Consider the following 18,432-nt stretch of genomic DNA (forward strand, 5'->3'; position numbering starts at 1 on the left):
GGAGAAAGTGTGCAGTTTTGATGATGATCAGTAACTGTAGTGGTAGTATTTATTGAGTTCCTAATGAAAGCACTGTGCTAAGTGCTTAGGAGGAAAAACAGAAGGACAAAACACGTTTTTTGTCTACAAGGAGTTTGTACTCTGAGGAAGAGAGATTTAAAAATATTCAGAAGCTGGGGAATCAGGATCCAATAAAACCGAATACATGTATATACAGAAGTGCTGAGGACAGGCATAGATGCAAGAGGCAACTGAATGGTTGATCAGATTTGGGATGCCAATAGTTGGGGGAAGCCTTGTTGTAGAAGATAAGATTTTAGCGGAGCTCTGAAGGAGGGGAAGGCTGAGCTCACTGTGGGCAGGGAACGTGTATTCTCCCAAACACTTAATACGTTAAGTGCTCAGTAAATATGATTGATTGATCTGGTGGATTAAGGGGAGAATGGGGTTCCAGACCCTAGGAATGAGGTGAACAAGGGTGTGACATTAATATAGACTGCAAAATCATTGTATTTCTCTTGCCTCTTGAACAGCACAATGAACTTTTCATTTTAATCTAAAAATGTCCCCTCTCTAAGCAAATTTCTTTGCTCTGAAAGACCAGGGAAACTTAACATGTGCTGAAAAATTAAAAGTGATGTAAATGCTTTACCAGCCTCTTGTATTACCATAAAGTCTTAAGTTACCTATTATTATTAGCCTTTTTCATTGTATTCCTATATTATTCTGAATTTCATTGTATTCTTAATTATTCTTAATTCATTGTATTCTTTCATTGTATGTTCTTGGAGTTGTGGAGTTTGGATCGTTTCTGGCATAAAGAAGCAATGTGATGCTTTAATTGAAGTGCCATCAAAGGAGGCAATAATGGAAATTAAAATTTTGCTTGCATTTTTGAACATTAAAGGACATGAAAAACTAACTTTGCTCCTACAGCCTAACCTGAATATCTCCTAATTAGGGACATTGTTTACTTATTTTAATATTTATGAGGCCCTCAAATTTCACTCCCAATAATGGCCATGACCTAAAATTTACATGTGAAATTTAAAATTTGGCTTTTCCTCGTAATCATCTTCATCAATGGTATTGAGTGCTTACTATGCGCAGAGCACTGTCCTATGTTCATTGGAGAGTATAATACAACCAAGTTGGTAGACACATTCCCTGCTCACATTAATCTCTCCAATCCAACTTGGGTGGAGCTCTGACAGGGTAGTTGAGAGAGCATTTTGTAGTCATATTCCCTTGAAGGATTTTGGGCCATTTACTATTATTGATCTACTGGTGGTTGTTTTCATTGGTAGGAGTGGGGATTTGGGGATCTCTGTTTAACGCTCACGTACAGAATTCGCTCCTTCATTTTTCAGGCTTTTTTAAAATAGGTGAGCCCCTACACGGAAAGCCTTTGTCAGGAAAAAAAGCAAACTATATAAATCTGATGGACAAATATTTGAGGGCAAGCATTCAAAATTGTGGAAAAGAATGACATCCTTTATTTTCTTTGAATGAGCCTACACGCCTAGAATAAGAGTACACACACCGAACGAATGAATGGCTGCAGCTGGTTCCAAAAGAAAGGCAGCTGACATCAGGGTAATGCCGGTTGATACTGAGAGAACAAACTGTAGTGCCGTGTAGTAACTCACTATTTAATGTTCAGAATGTGCCCTCGTTCAGGAAGCCGTGGGAGTGAAGCTAATGGCTTCACCTCCTCGGTGCCAATACCATGGGGGTGATGCACCCCGCCCCCAACACCTGGTGACTTGGCACCCATGTTTTCACACACATGTCTGGCAGCCACTTCATGATGCGTGTGTTGGAGATGTGTTCACTAATAGAGTCTTGCTTATTGCTCGCTCCGGTGCTTAGTACAGTGCTTAGCACAAAGTAAGCACTTAACAAATACCATTATTATTATTCTCATATTGGAAGGCTTTTTGCATTCAGAGATAAAAGGCTCTCCACCCAGTTTATCCCTCTTAATGGAAGCCCACTGGGTGTACTGTACTGAACCAAACTCCACCCCCACCCAACCCTCAGGCTGTTTCAGGTTGCGGTGAGAGCATAGCTGTGCCGCCCAGCCTTTCAAATGTGGGGAGTTGGGTTAGAACTACAAGTCCAGGCAACTCCTCCCTTGCCCCCAACCCTCCGTCTCCCGGGACAACCGCATCTGTGTGAAGACTCCACGGATGTGCTTCCCAAAAGTGACCTTGGAGTCACCCCCATTTATCTCAGCTTCACTTCCGGCTCAGCTTTACACTGAGACGCCACAGTCCAGTCCTGGACGGGGACAGGCCAGGTGAGGTTTGGCCTTAGATGGCCAGACCCTACAGGGCTGGACATAACAATTTAAATGGACCAAGTCCACTGATAATTTAACTTCACATTGTCATTGAGTGTCCCTACCCTTGCTAGAGAAAGCTCAGGCGTGGCTAGCACTTGTTGGAAGGGAGAGGGTCATATCTCTCTGACATTACTAGAGGGGCTAGTGGAGGACCTGCCCAGGGAGTGTGAGTCTGGAGCAGTGGTGGGTCAGAGAGAAAGGGAGGAGTTGCTTGGGATTGTTTGAGGAGGGAACACTGGCCTTACCACTGTCAATATGTTCTTTACCCCAAGCCTACGTGTCCAGTGTTGCACGTCCCCCTCCACCTGGCTTGAGAAGGAGTCCAAGCCGTTATCCTAAGAGGAGGAGTAATAATAATAATAATAATGTTGGTATTTGTTAAGCGCTTACTATGTGCCGAGCACTGTTCTAAGCGCCGGGGTAGATACAGGGTAATCAGGTCGTCCCACGTGAGGCTCACGGTTAATCCCCATTTTACAGATGAGGTAACTGAGGCCCAGAGAAGTGAAGTGACTTGCCCACAGTCACACAGCTGACAAGTGGCAGAGCCGGGAGTCGAACCCGTGACCCCTGACTCCGAAGTCCAGGCTCTTTCCACTGAGCCACGCTGCTTGGGCAGAGGCAGGCCCAGGCCCATATCGAACATAAGTTTGTATTCTGCCCTGCATATACCTTGGCTGTCTGGTGCCTCCAAAATGTGTGTAGGCAAGGCCTGTTGGGGGCCGCTGCATTTAACCAAAAGCACCATATCCGGTGCACCTTTTCTCTTCCCCAGGCATAAAGGGAAACACAGGAGGCTCCTCTGTCATAGGCATCTGGTGGGGAATCGAGTCAGTTTTCAAAAATGGAATCACTGAAGATCACCATTCTCTTTGTGAATAAAGGATACAATTGATTTGCCCATAGTTCATGAAAAAAATGGATACTTGACCTGAGAAAGCCATGCCCTAGGTTGGTATCTGTTCCCAAGCTACCCGATATTTGGAGCTTGACTTTGGGCCTTCAAGATTTTGAACTTTGAGTGTTAGAAGGTATTGACTTTGGCAGTTAGAAAATCTTAAAGCTAGTAGAGCTTTAGTAGAAAATATTTCAGAATTGCCGAGAGGAAAGTCAATTCCATCATTAAGCCAACATCAATATGCGATTTCTGAAGTACAGCACACTTCTAAAAGAATTCACAGGCTGCAAAATAATAAGCCCGCTATATGATGCAATGAGACCATTTGGTAGGTGAAGACAGTGAAATTTAAAGCTAAAATACAGCAGCATCAATTTCATTAAAAGTCAGTGATTATAATCTTAGAAATAGGGATACCCTTTATTATTATTTATCATTTTGCAACTCTGGACATTTGGGATTGGCATTTGTTTTTAATCTGTCTATGATTATGGCCTACTATTAAAGTACTAAAGGGTGCATTTATAGCCCTGGCTTTATTTCAACATTGGTTTTTATAAATTGTAAGCATGCCAGTTTACTTTCATGTTGCATTTTAAATGGTTCAGGTTATTGCATTTTGGAATATATATATTGGATGAATATGGCTTCATTAAGTAAAAGTGAATACACTTTTTATTACACAAACACTGTTACCTGTACCATATCCTGCATCTGGGTGTAATAAATCAGATTGCTCTTGAGGATTGAAAAAAGAAAATTGAAACTTGCTCTGAAAAAATCATCCACGCTATTTGGATTATTACAAATAATAATTTTACAACCTGTTGTCTGTGAATCTTTCATTAAATGACTATACGGGTCAATCTTATTTTGGATATTAAGCCCCGTTAAACCTAATTGATACCAGCGATCTCAAAGGACTGTATCGAATGAATAAATGAATGAATGGCATGACACAGAGTGCTACGCTTTCTTCTCTCCTAAGTTCTCCTGTCTCAGGATTTCTTTATTTGAGTAAAGAGGCCCACGACATATAGTTAGGAAAACTGCTTGGCACCTAAATATCTCCTCTAGTCTACTCTAGTCTACAACTAACTCTGTTGTACACTTCTAAGTGCTTAGAACAGTGCTATGCACACAGTAAATGCTCAATAAACCCACTACTTGGGTTGATTGAAGCTGCTGTCTCTGGACATTTACACGTACTGGGGAAAGCCCACCTAAAATTGTTAGAACACACTGCCCATTTTGATAGGCTTAGACACTTAGATTTCCATAAGTCCTTAAGCATGTTTCTACACCAAAAGATCTTTAAATATCTGAGGAATCATGGGACCGGAGGGAATTTGTATCATAGAGAGAATACTGACTAAAAGATTAGACAAGATGGGTAAACCTAAATGATCACTTTTCTTGATGGAGAAATGAAAATAGCATCTCCCAGGGATGCTATTGCATGAACCAATTTTCTTGAACTTTTCTGTCAGTGGTCTGGGAGAAGGAATGCATAGTGAAATCTCCAAGTGTGTAGATGACCCGAAGCTTTCCCAGATAGCTAGATACCCTCCTGTTGGGGATCAGCTACAAACAAGCCTCATAAGGCAGAGGGAGAGAGGAGAAAATAGCCACTGGCTAAGTATAGGATATAATACACCCAGGGAAAATAATCCAAACTATGACTTCACAATGATGGGCCTCAGGCACAATCCAGGGAAAATATATTAAGGTGTCCCCTAATCATCAACCCAATATGTGACAGCAATCAAAAACTCTGGGAATCATCATCCAAGATGCCCAAAATTAAACAAAAATTTTGCCACTCTCTAAAATTCTGATCCAACTGTACTTGGTACACTGTGTACCGTTCTAGTGTAACATCTTACTAAGGATAGGGCAGGAGTCAAAAAGATCGGGGGAAGGACTATGAAAATGACAAGGAGGATAAAAGAGCAGTCTGTTGGAAGATAAAGATGATAAGATTAAGACTGCATTCTGGAAAGACCAAAGGAGGTGATGAAACTGACAGTCACAAAAACCGGGAAGAAGTTCAGCATCCCTAGGTTTTGGCAGACTGGTGGGAGGGATGCTTAGAGAAGGCCCAGGGGTTGGGGGACTGTGAGACCTTTCACTCTTTTTTCTAAATTGAGTGTTGATACTTGAGGATATAATGTGTGGGCCAGTTTCTTCTGAGATTTTCTCTGCTTCATGGGAACAGCCCCCAGTGACCAAAGGCATATCAAATTTAGACTCAAAACACAAAAAGCAGAAGTCCCCTCCCGTGAGTTTGTACCCACAGGAAGGTGAGGTCCCCATGGGTCCCTAAGTGACTGGTGACTGCCAGGAGAAATTCTATAGGGTTAGAAGCCATTCAGTTAAGTTGGAGACCAACTAATAACAACGCTTCTTCATAGGAGGGAGCAAGCATAAGGCCTTTACTTACTTTAGGTAGTTGAGCAGACAAAAATAGCCATAGTTTAAAGAATGATTTATATAAAATTAATGGACCAGAAATCAATATGGAGTTATCAGATTGCCCTCCTCCTAGGACCTCCTAATGTCCCAGTGTTTCCATCCACTTCTCTTGGTCTTTAGTGTCCTTTTTTGTCTGTATGTATTAAATCCCTCCTATGTGCCTGGCACCAGTGCACCCCACTCCTTTTTTAAATTGTGAGGGCCAGGGCCATGGTCTTATTTATACTTTACTGTAGTCCATCCCTGCACTCAGTACAAATAGCACTGATTGAATGAAGCAGATTTCTGGGCTGGATGGTCCATTTACCCAATCCAGCATAATACTGTCAGTGTCCTTAGGTAAAAATCACCTTAGTGAGGGGTGCAGAGAGGGCTTGTTTTTGAATACAATGTCACTGACCCATTTTATTCATTGCTGCACTGTTTCTATTTCCCTCCAACCCCCAATCTCTCCACTTCCCCTGTCCTGCCATGAACGGGAGCTAAACTGTTGGTGGAGATGGTACGGGGCGGCTAATTCTCAGGGTATGCCTAACTGCCTTAATTAAACCTAAATGTGGGATTATTAGGCCTGCTGGCATACTTTGGAACTCTAATGTTTGTCCTTAGTCAATAATAATCGATGCTGCTGAGTAAAAACCAAAACAAAAAGCATATTTCAAGCATTCAGCGAGACCCAAGATTTTCATGAATTTTCAAGTCTATCTGAAGTCAGGTTTAATGGTATTTTTTTAGGCTTCATTTTAACTTTAAATATTGATATTGAAATCTTTGACTTCATCTGTTTTTTCCTTCTTATGAATGCCAATTCATTCCATTTTATTCCAGGAAATTCATGTCCAAATTCCGACACCTCATCAAAACTGAACTGTTTATTTCTAAAATGCCCCTTGACTAAAATACTGAAAAAATAATTTTGTTATTAAATGTATTTTTAAGATATTAGGCATAATTGGATGATGGGCAGCCTATTCTCCATAACCCGGGTCATTGTCACTTAGCGCTTGTGGGCCCTTTTTGATGCAGTCATAATATGAGTTGCCCGCTTCACTGGGTCAAAGGAGAAACCCAAGGAGAAACCCACGTGCTTCAATGTGAGGGCCCTAAGGCCTTCCTGAATGCACATCTAATGGCAAAAATTATTGAAAGATCAGATTGCAAAACTCCAGTCTTTTTTCATAGCAAACCACTCACTTCATGCACTTTCTTCTCTAGGTTGGTTTCCACTTACACAAACTATAAACTTGCACTGCCTGCTTCTTACCAAACTCAGAATGACCCAAATTTCAGTATTCTCCAAAACACTACAGTTGCTACATCTCTCCCTTCTCTTCAGTGGATCTGAGGAGCTGGAGATAACTTATAGTCTGCATTTCAAGTACTGGTTTTATCTGCTTGTCCTTCTTAGACCAAGTGAAGTGGAGGATAAGATCTATTTTCCTTTAGATTTCCCCTCCCCGCCCCCCCGTAATTTTTTTGGTGAAAGAAGACACACCAGGTAAAGGAAGGCTCTCCTCAATCACCCAGATAAGTGCCTCAACTCCTATTATCAAACCACTTCACTCTGGCCCTGCTGACTAACCATTGGCCTATTTTCCCTCCTTCCTATTTCTACCTTGTGTCTCCTTTGCACTGAGGAGTTCACTTTGCCCTTGCAGAATGTAGTGTTAGGTCCAGGCAGACTCCACAGAATCCAGGAATGAGCTGAAATCTACACTGTCACCGTCTTCAGTGTATATGGGCGCTCCCACCAGATTGGCAAAGCTCTGGGCTGAGCATTACGAGGACTTGATTGTCCTGGTCTGCTGTAGTTCTAAGGTTTTTCTCCCCTTGGCTCTCTGTTCCTTTTGCTTTTCTGTAGTCCTGCCTATCTCCCCCACCACTCTCCTCCTCCTCTCTCTCTCTTATCTTCTCAGGTGTCAATCACCACCTCCCCCTCTACTCTTCTAGTGGTCTTTGTCAATTGTCCCTCTCTCTGCTGCTCCTTTTATAGAGTCTTGACTTTCATTTCCCTTCCCCTATCCTGTGCCTCTCTTGGTTTCCCCTTCAGTGATCTTTTTGCTCCCCTGCTTGGTGTTCTTCTTTGTGTTTCTGGACCCCTTAAAACTCCCCTGCCCCTTGAGTGTCCCTGCTGTCTTCTGTTCCTCCCACTGCTTTGCAACCTCTCCCCCTCTTGTGATTCCTCTTGGTCTCTCCTGCTGCTCTCCCTCTGGGCCTTTTGCCCCTTTTCCTTTCTACATCTTCTTTCCTCTTTTTGTCCTCCTTTTTTCCTTCTTTTATTTCTTTTACTCTTCCCTCCTCTCCCCTTTTCCCTGCCTTTTCTGTCTTATCATTTCCTTTCTCCATGTTGGACCTCCAGGCTCTGTATGTTTAGAAGATCAGACCAGGGATAATGGAGCCCAGGCAGCTTGAGAACTGGAACCTACCATCACTTCTCAAACACAGTCCTGTGCCCAGTTACACCCATAAATAAAAATAGTCGTATTTGTTAAGCACTTTACTATGTGCTGGGCACTCTACTAAGCTCTGGGGTGGTTAGGAGCAAATCAGTTTGGACACAGTTCCTGTCCCATGTGGGACTCACCGTTGTAATGCCCATTTTACAGATGAGGTAACTGAGACATAGAGAAGTGAAGTGACCTGCCCAAGGTCACACAGCAGACAAGTGATGGAGGCAGGATTACAAGTCATGACCTTCTGACTCCCAGGCCCATGCTCTATCCACCATGCCAAGCTGCTTCTCATACACTTACACATGTATTCCCACAGCTCAGGTACACTAAAGTCATTGGGATCAAACTGGATGAAATATACCAGTAAAGTCCTTAATTGTCATTTGTCTCTAAAGACTTTTAAAAATTGAGTAAATTTTGACTAATAGTCAATATAATAGAATACACAATGTCAGGAAACGTGTCTACCAACCGTTATATGTCTGTTTATTGGTATTGTCCGTTATTGCTATTGTCTAGTGTCTGTTCATTGTTATTATTATACTCTCCCCAGTAATTAGTATAGTGGTATGCACACAGTAAGCACTCAGTAAATACAATTGACTGAGTTCTGTACTCTCCCAAGTGCTTAGTACAGTGCTCTGCACACAGAAAGTGCTCAATAAATACAACTGATGGACTAAGTTCTAAATTCAGAGTAAGCCTCTTCGTGTCTTGGAAGTTAAATATATCACTATCTTCTCTTTGATTCAGCTTTGTCAGAAGAGAAGAATTTAATCAGAAGAAATGGATGCCAAAGGATTTAAAAAACAGGATAAAATATTATTAACCCTCCTATTTTTACTGGCCCATTTGGTAAGTAAATTGGTGGTATTTTCATGTTTTTTTAAAATTGGAAGGTGGAAAAGAAAATAGAGGCTAGGCTATATTAAAGACTATAAAAATCCTCTACTTATTTCATTTCTCTATATCATAATTTGGTTTTTCTTTCACAGATGATTTCAATTCCACACTTTCTGAGCAAGGATTTAAATTCAGAAAAGTTCTACTTAGCATAAATGATTGCAACATTTCCAGCTTGGAGAAGATGGTTAAATATTTTGTTGCTTAAAGAAATAGGCTCTTCTTGGGATCAGTCAGACTAGTTCTGAGTTCCACTGCTTTCTTAAAATAGGAGCTTAATAAATGGCCTTCGAATGGGTGGTTGTTTAGAGGAGAGTAGTGGCCATCTGTTCTCCATCCATCTCCACACTGAGCTCAGAGCAAGAGGAAATGGACTTAAACTACACTTTAGGGATAAGGGAAAATGTCTGGATTGTTCAACACTGGACTACATTCCCAAGGGAAGTTATGGATTCTCCTTTGGAGGTTGAAGAACGCTGGAAGGATTCCCATCTTTAAGGGCAATTTCAGGCGCATCCCTAGTCAAGCTAGGGTAAGGACCATATGACTTTTCAAGGAAACTTCCAGCCTTAGAGTCCGATCTATTTTTTCTCTGTTGGGTGGATTGAAAAACTTCAATTTTCCTCCTATTCAAATACCTGTTCTAGGAAAAATGGTATGCTTTCCATTTTTTTGTCTAATATCAAGTACGTATTCTACTGTCCGTAGTTTAACTAACTCCGTCAAATGACTAGGAAACATAACTTATTCTTTGGAAAATGTAATAGAAACAAATGACTAAGAAAAATCATGTATTCAATCATGTATTGGTTAGAAAATGTAATAAAAACTACATTCCTGGTTAAGATTGTCTCGCCTCAATCTCCCCTTTTTTACTACTCCTCCCCCGATAAATAAGATGCTGAAGAGCATCAGTAAATGTTTACAAAGCTTTTATATTATGACTTTATTTTCATTTTTCAGATTCATCTGGCTTTACCCATTTTAAAAGCTGGCTAATGTAATTGCCCATTAGTATGACAATAAAAATTTCCTTAGTGATGTGACACGAATTCAGAAGCTGCAGTTTTGGAAGTGCGGCTAGGATCTATGAAATCCCTGTTTCCTCCCAGTGTTCTATTAATGTATGCCAAACACCCCCATTTGCCAAAATGATAATTAGCTATTCGATGAACTTCAAATTCCACACGTGCTGATTTTTCTTTTCTGCATATTTGTGAAACATTGCTTCCTAAGGAAACAGCAGGAAAATTAGTTCTACTGTTATTAAGTTTCCTCAAGGCAGAAAGGCTGATTTAGTAGGCATTCTACCTCATATTTTTAGGGCGACTTTCCTCTAAAATGCTTCCAACTTGCTGAGAAAATCGGAGGACTGACTTTATTCTGTATTTCTGGGAACTAATTTCCCAGATCTGATACTCAGATCATGAAGCACCGACATGCAGTGCCCTTTTCTTCATTTGCAGTAGCACAAGTATTTTGCAACACTGTTTAAATCTTCTTCAACAGAAATCCAAGATTATTATGAATTTGAACATGCTATTTTTCAGCCTATTGGGCTAGGTAGTGAAAATCAACATTCCTTCCTTCTGAACTGCAAATGTTTTGGCCTTTACACCTACTATTCAATTTTTTAAGAAGGCCGTGGTTTTCTTCCCTTCAGCTTGAGGTGCTTTTCTTTTTCATTTTAACTATATTGTGAATCATTCCCTTTGGCTTTTTTGTTTTGTTTTCTTTTTCAGTCGTGGAGAGGAGTAATGAGTGAAACAGAAGATTGTCGAGAGCAAGAATTTAGGGATCGGTCTGGAATGTGCATCCTTTGCAAACAATGTGGACCAGGCATGGAGCTCTCTAAGGTACACACCCGCACCCATACACCCACACACCAACACACTGGGACCAGAGAGCAGGGTGACAATTCCACAGTGTTCACATCTCGCCCCCCCCACACTAGTTTGGTGCCGTTTTAAAGGTGAACATACCTGTTCCTTCGTGATGCTGGAACGCAATGCTGTTGCTGCCAAGGCCACCCATGCTTCACTCTTTGGTTGGTGTACATGACTGAATAGGAAAGAAACACAGTCTTGTTTAGATCAGCATGATTTTTTTAAAAAAACTGTCCTCAATATTGCTGCCTAGTGACCCCTACTGAGACCAGACTTCTAGAAATTCAGGGATTTCTTAACTCTTCCATTTTTCCTCATGCACACCTTTTGTGTGAGAAACCAAAAAGGCGGTGGTCAGGTTGCTTGTAAGCATCTCTGGGGTCAAAAATTGGGATGTCCCAGCAGATCAAATATCAGGCAAGTATTCGGTTTTGATTCACAGTGTAGGAAATTGCATATCAATTAGCATTCAGGTGAAATGAAGCTGATTTGCAAGTAGGCTTTCATTAAAATAAGTAGTTCATCAGGGAAATGTTTGCCATGTGTTTTTATTAGAGTTGGCTGATGTTGACCTGGGAGATTTGTTTGGTCCACATTTGCTATCTGATAATTGAGAGAGAAAGGGAAAGAGAAATAGTATTTGCTGCAAATATCTCCTGGTTTTTCCTGTCAGTGATGATGACACAACAGAAGTCCTCCTGGCTTTTCCTGTCAGTGATGACAACGCAACTGTAGTCTAACTGTTCAAACATTGATAAGCCAGATCTTTGAAATTTGAAACTGCAGAACAAATATTTTTCATAGAACATGCTTTAAATCCATCTTTTATCTACATGTACTTACATTAGCATCAGCATTAGACTTAAGAAAATTTAGACTATATAAACACTTAAAGGGCTATTCAAAACAGCCTTCTAAATAGTTCCCCAAACCAGTAGGTATAAAACTGATTCATGTACTTCAGGGAACTATTCGCAGGCCAGTTTCTTCTTCAGGCGAATGAATACCACTGTAGATAGAGAGTAAAAATCATGAGCACCATTCCAATCTGTAAAGTAAGAATCTCTTTCCACACTGCCATTTTAAAAGTTCCTTCAATTTAACATTGCAACCTAAAATGTTCCACTTCTCCCCTCATAATTATTACTTTAAATTTTTTCCTCCATGAATAATTTTCAGAAAAACATGATGACTCAATCAATCAATGGTATTTCCAAAGCGCTTACTATGTGCAGAACACTGTAGTAGGCACTTGGGAAAGTACAACAGAATTAGCGATACGTTCCCTGCCCATAACGATCTTACAGTCTAGAGACTCATTATAAAGTGCTATGCAACAGAAATTTGTAAGCTAAATTCACTTAAAAAATACAGTACCCTGCTTGAGAAGAGAAAATGAGTACTAGTTTACATTTTGAACTCCCTTTTGAATGCGTTTGAGTGTTTCTTAAGTTTAAAAAGGTGATTTCTCTATTTTTTGTCTTTTTTATGATTCTGCTGGTGGTGGAACTTTTCAGTCAGTCTTGTGTCATTGAAGAACCCTTAGAAAAGACGGCAACAATAGATTTCCCTTTTTATTTCAAATGACTCTGACAGCCTCTTCAGAAGCTCAATGATCACCCTTGTCCCTGTCATTCATAGATTTTTGATTAATGATATTCAGCCAGCAGGAAACCGCCAGTTATGCATTCAAGCAAGTAGATTGGTTGTGAGGTGCTCCTCCGATTGATGTCAAATGAGTGGTGTGCTTTAAGCTTGCTCTGTTTTACATTTGGTTTTGAACTGGCTGCTCTTTGAACTCTGTGTGAAGTCTACTCAAAGGTGGGAGCATTTCAATAGAGAAGTTTCCCTAATTTCCATTACCATTGAAATGGGAAAAAAAAAATATTGCGGTCAAAGACACATTCATCCTGTGAAGTGAAAAAGTAGTTCTATGAATTGAGACCTGTTTTGTCCAGGGAAAAGGGCTGACTGCTTGTGTCCCTCCCGGAACAGAAAGTAGGTGGGAGGCAAGAAATGTATCTCCTCTTGCCAGAGACTAAGAATCATTTTTTGCTGAGACAAAAATGATGGTGTATTGCACGGGCTGAGGGTAGGTCTGCAGTCATGCCCTTAAGGCAATTCTCCTGTTCATGCTGCTGTTTCTGCTTCTCTCTCCCTACAACATCTTCCCATTGTGTTTGCAAGAGCACTGATCGGGAGTGGAGCAGCACAGGCTGTTAGGAGCCAAAGAATAATATTCCACCAGTGCAACCTATTACCAGCGAGACTAGGGGGGTGGTGATGGGATGTTCCTCCCCTGGGCCGATGAAGGCACCTTGGCGCCCTCCAAGAGTTTGGGCAGGAGACTGGGCCCCATGGTTTAGGTGGGGGCTGTTTGGGGAAGTAGTTGAAAAGGGATGTTTTTCCAAACAGGTTGCATTTGGACATTTTTTAGGCATACCGTTCCATTCCCCAATGGAGAAAGGAGGGTAAGAGAGGGTTTGATATTTCAAAACCTGATACCCTCCTCCAGGAACCATTCCCTCCTCCAGGAACCATTCCCTCCTGCCCTTATCCCATTAGGTAAGAGAGTGGAAAGATTGTCAGAAATTTAAATAGACAGTTGGAGGAGACACTTCTGACGACTCTAGAGTCGCACTCTTGAACACGTCCAGAAATGTTGACAAAACATGGCTTCTTTCTAAAAGAGGTTTGAAACAAATAAGTCTTTGTAGATGACACTATAGGAATTTTCCCTTTTTTTTTTTCACTAAGCCCATTTCAGAATCCCTATCAGCAGTATTAAGCTCCAGGGGGGTGCAGAGCACTGTCCAGTTTGCTTCATTTCCACATTTCGGGTGCTCTCTCCAACAAGTACTAGTTGCATCGTTTCTAAAAGGAAGGATTAAGGATACCGTTTCTTCAGAAAAAGTATATACAGCAGAATGTTGTCTTTACTGGGGCCTGATTGGAATGAAAGTAAAATGACTCGTTCCGTAAATTACATATATTAAATATTTTGGGCCTTAGGCTTAAGGTCTCTGAAGAAGTAACTGGGTAGTCTTTCAATTTTAAAAAAAATGAACAGATGCTAAGATTTATGGGAAAATATGGCTTATTTTAGGCTACAATTGATTTTTAATTTGCAGGTCTAGTACCTGTTCTCCCATTACTTCTTGCCCCACAACTCTGATTCCAGGGTATGCCCTGCTGCTCACAATGGTATTTTAATATTTCACTGCAAGTAACTAAGGTACCACTGCAAATAGGCTTTTAGGCTTTAGCCCAGATTTCAGAGTAAATCTTTTCTAATTATCTGTATGGTCTCTGTTAATCTGCAAATTTATTTCATACGCAATAATCTTTCCCCAGCTCAGGAAGTCTTTTACTTTGTAAAATGTTGCCTCTCTTTTTGCAAGAACTTTTGGTTCCTATGAAAAGATCTGGGGGGAAAAAAGTTAATGTAATTTGTAAGTATGAAAACACTGTGTTTCCATCACCTAATTACAGAGCTGCCCACTTTAAGTTTAATTATACCTGAAAGAGCTGTATGTTGCTTGACAAGTGCTAACTAGCTTCAGTTTTTGATTTTTTTTTCCTCACCAAATAGTTGAACTGCAGAATTTGACAAGCTGTAGGTGAGTGGAAAGGTTTTTAGGGGGAAGAAATGGCTGATTCTTAAACATCATTGATGTTAATCCCATATTACCCCTTGCATTTTTATGGGCTTGATTTCTTTGGCAAGAGAGGACCAAGTGTGAAAAACCCCATTGACAGTTCAAAGCTGTACACTCAACATTTTGGTCCCACATGAGTAAGTGGTTATCAGTATTTGAAACTTGGGGGAAATGGAAAGGACCAAAGTTAAGCTGGATACTGCAGTTTCCTTGTATTGTCTGGCTCTAGAGAAGATGAACATGACATTGGGAGATTCATTTTAAGGAGAAACTTGCCACATCTCCCATGATTTTATTTAAAAGCAGCATGGCCTAATGGAATGAGCAAGGGCCTGGGAGTCAGAGGACCTGGGTTCTAATCCCACCTTCACCACATGTCTGCTCTGTGTCCTTGGGCAAGTTACTTAACTTCTCTGCCTCAGTTACATCATCTGTAAAATGGGGATTAAGACTGTGAGCCCCATGTGGGACAGATCTTGTGTCCCACATGATTATCTCATATTTACCCCAGTACTTAGAACAGTGCTAGACGCATAGTAAGCACTTACCAAAAGCCATTAACAAATTAATCAGTGGTATTTATTGAGTGTTTACAGGTATGCAGAGCACTGTACTAAGCCCTTGGGAAAGTATTGGAAAGGACAATTGGTAGACATGTTCCCTTCCCACAGGAGTTTACATCTAGAGGAGGAGTTTACAGTCCCAGGACAAGCCCAAGGTGAAGAGCCCAGTGGCCGAGCCCTTTTCCAAAGTGGGGCTGTCTTGCGGACCACAATGGTACCCCACTGTGATGCAGCTTGTCTTGTGCAAACTCCTCCAGCAGGTTGTCAGAGCTAAAGGACATGCGAAAGATCTGGGTTAGGCACAAGATATTCAGGTTCCATATGCAGCTCATAGTCTAAGTAGGAGGGAGAACAGGTAATGGATCCCCATTTTGCAGATGAGGGACTGAGGTGCAGAGAAGTTAAGTGACTTGTCCAAGGTCACACAACAGATGAGTGGTGGAAGCAGGATTGGAATCCAGATCCTCTAACTCCCAGGCCCATGCTGTTTCCCCCAGACCACACTGCTTCTGTCTGTTATCATCTTACCATCTGTTAGTTTTGTTCTGCAGCTCTGAAAGATGCCTAACTATGTTGCATCTGTTAGAAACACAGACCTATGAAACCACATAGAGTTGGAAAATTGGAAAATCGCGTGTCCTACACTTTGTGCAGTGTTTCCCAAAAAATCCCTTTTGTGACAATTTGAGAAAAGAGAGGTTTCTCGGAATAGAGTATAATACTCTTACTACAAGACTGCTCTTTTCTGTGACGTATTATTTAGAGTGGTCATTTAAGGTAAATGATAGGGGGCCTTGAAATGAAAAGATTGCAAAAATCTTACTTGTTTAACCCTATTTCTCTTGTTTTCCTTCTCATGTAGCTCTGTATTGTAAGTCTCTCAAATTGAATTTGAGCTATCCCAACACTCCTTTCAACTTAATCTAATTTTTAAAAAATAATGTAACCCAGCAGGTATATAGATCATATTATAACTTGTTTTTTGCAAAATCAAATGTTATCTGTGATGGGTCATATATCATTTATATGATGTTTACTTGGAACTGCTTCTCAAATGATTACAGGGACCATAAGGTTTCTGTTACAACAGAAATGTGACTTGTCAGGCCCATAAATTAAAACTGCCTCAATAGTATCAGTAATTCCATTTTGTGCCTCAATAGCTAGGTATAGTACACTGTCTTTTATGCCCTTGCACAACTGAAAACTCCTCCTGGATTTCTAGTCACTTCCAGTTTTATGTGACTGTACACTTTTTATACCCTTGCACAACTGAAAACTCCTCCTGGATTTCTAGTCACTTCCAGTTTTATGTGACTGTACACTGTCTTTTATACCCTTGCACAACGGAAAACTCCTGGATTTCTAGTCACTTCCAGTTTTATGTGACTGGGTAGAGCCAGCGCTGCATAGAGATGAGTATCTGGAAGTTTGCAAGCCGCCAGCCCAATTGGACTTGAAAAGATTTTTGATACAGTAGATCAGCTTGAAAAGCATCACTTTCGGAGGAAGAGCTATGCTGTTCTGCTTGTATTTCATTACAGTTTCCAACCAAAAAAAGAAAACAACCACACTTTTCAAGCTGTCCCTACTAAATGGATTTAATAGGTCTTCAATAGCAAAATGAAGTGAAGGTTTGAAGAAATTATCAGAAAAATTCAGGCCATGCAAGCCCTTCAAAAAAACAATTCTGCCTCAATTATCAGGATATATGAGGCAAGAGTGATTTTTCGGCATTCTGAATTATCAGAGTAATTGTTGTATTGCTCCATTTCCCACAGCACTTATAAACATATCTGCAATTTATTTTATTGTCTGTGTCCCCCTGTAGACTGCAAGCTCCTTATAGGCAGGGAACATGTCTGCCAAATCTGTTTTGTTGTACTCTCCCAAGCACTTTAGTTCAGTGCTCTGAACCCACTAAGTCCTCAATAAATACAGCTGATTGATTAGTATTCAGGCAGCTAAAGCTACCAGAGCAGTCCTAGAATGTCAGCTGCATTCAACTTCTGAAAATCTCTAACTGAATTTGGTGTTCATGTACAGAAAAGTACTGTAAATGTGACTACTTTGCCCACTTCCCTTTCTGTCCGGAGTGACAGAAAAATGATCCAAGTTAAATCAATCAGGCAATGGCATATATCGAACACTTACTGTGTGCAGAGCACTCTTGGCAGAGTATGATACAACCGAGTTGGTAAACAGTAAAGAACACTTTGAGAAGGACTGACCGATGAAAGGTACAGTTACAAATCTTGGAAATAATAGGGGCCCATGAAATTAACTGTGCTAGACACACCCAGCCCTCTGCACTGTAGTTTGATGTATTAAATGCAGAAAAAGCTCCAGGCCTCAGCCCTGAGCTGTGTGTGGGATGGGGACCCTTGACTCTTCTGATCATGCCTGCAGCCCTTTGGGATTCAGTGCTTTCAAAATAATTTAGATGTTAAAATGTTTCCTGATTATTTGAAAATGAGCTCCAATTTGAAAATATTCTCTTGTTAGCCATTAACTTGCCTCGGGTTACCTTTGAAAGGTTTCTAAGCCTTTAAAAGCTTATGAAATTAACTTTGTTCATCCAAGGTATGTGCCATAATTTTGAAGAACTTACTCTCTGTCTTTACAAGTGGAATAAATGTCCGAGTTCTTCACTCAGTCCAGCTTTGGAGCATTCACATGACTGGCTTAATTGGAAAACAAGAAAGCTCAGCAATTCCACCATAAGCTAGAAATAATGTAGCAGTGGGAGTCCTTGAGCCTCCTTTATTATTCAAATGCTTCGCGGTTTCTCGAAAAAAGTGGATGACTTAGTGTCCTCGCCCCCCTAACCCCAGGGGTAAGGGAGATCATTAGCAGCAGAGAAAGATCTATTTAAGTTGCTGAAAGAGCTGCCCTTGTGTCTAAGGAGGGGTACACTCTTGGGGCACGATCACACTGAGTCTTGGTTTTCTCCCAGCGGCCTCTCTCTCCTCCTTCCCGCTTATGATTCCTGAGTTGCTTTCTATTGCTTGTAAATCCCCACAGGAATGTGGCTTTGGCTACGGGGAGGATGCGCAATGTATGGCGTGCAGGCCGAACCGATTCAAGGAGGACCGAGGCTTTCAGAAGTGCAAGCCCTGCCTGGACTGTGCGATGGTCAACCGGTTCCAAAAGGCCAACTGTTCGGTCACCAGCAACGCAGTGTGTGGGGACTGCCTCCCGGGGTGAGTTGGTCTTTGCGGCCACGTTGAGCATTCACGCTTTGCTTC

At 41.1% G+C, this 18,432-nt stretch overlaps 1 protein-coding gene across 3 annotated transcripts in view; it reads left to right on the forward strand.

Moving 5' to 3' along the window:
- TNFRSF19 (TNF receptor superfamily member 19) overlaps positions 1-18,432 on the forward strand; it is a 60,787-nt gene that overhangs the window by 13,718 nt on the left and 28,637 nt on the right. For 2 of the 3 annotated variants that reach the window (XM_007664097.3, XM_007664098.3), the window contains exons 2-4: positions 8,927-9,028; positions 10,819-10,932; positions 18,209-18,387. In XM_007664097.3, coding sequence (XP_007662287.1) covers positions 8,960-9,028; positions 10,819-10,932; positions 18,209-18,387 — 362 coding nt within the window. In that variant the 5' untranslated portion in view covers positions 8,927-8,959. Of the gene's footprint in view, positions 1-3,165; positions 3,299-8,926; positions 9,029-10,818; positions 10,933-18,208; positions 18,388-18,432 lie in introns of those variants that run through there. The other variant, XM_016226774.3, reaches the window with a different exon arrangement.

The sequence above is a fragment of the Ornithorhynchus anatinus genome, chromosome 20, assembly GCF_004115215.2.
Source record: "Ornithorhynchus anatinus isolate Pmale09 chromosome 20, mOrnAna1.pri.v4, whole genome shotgun sequence".
Taxonomy (NCBI): domain Eukaryota; kingdom Metazoa; phylum Chordata; class Mammalia; order Monotremata; family Ornithorhynchidae; genus Ornithorhynchus; species Ornithorhynchus anatinus.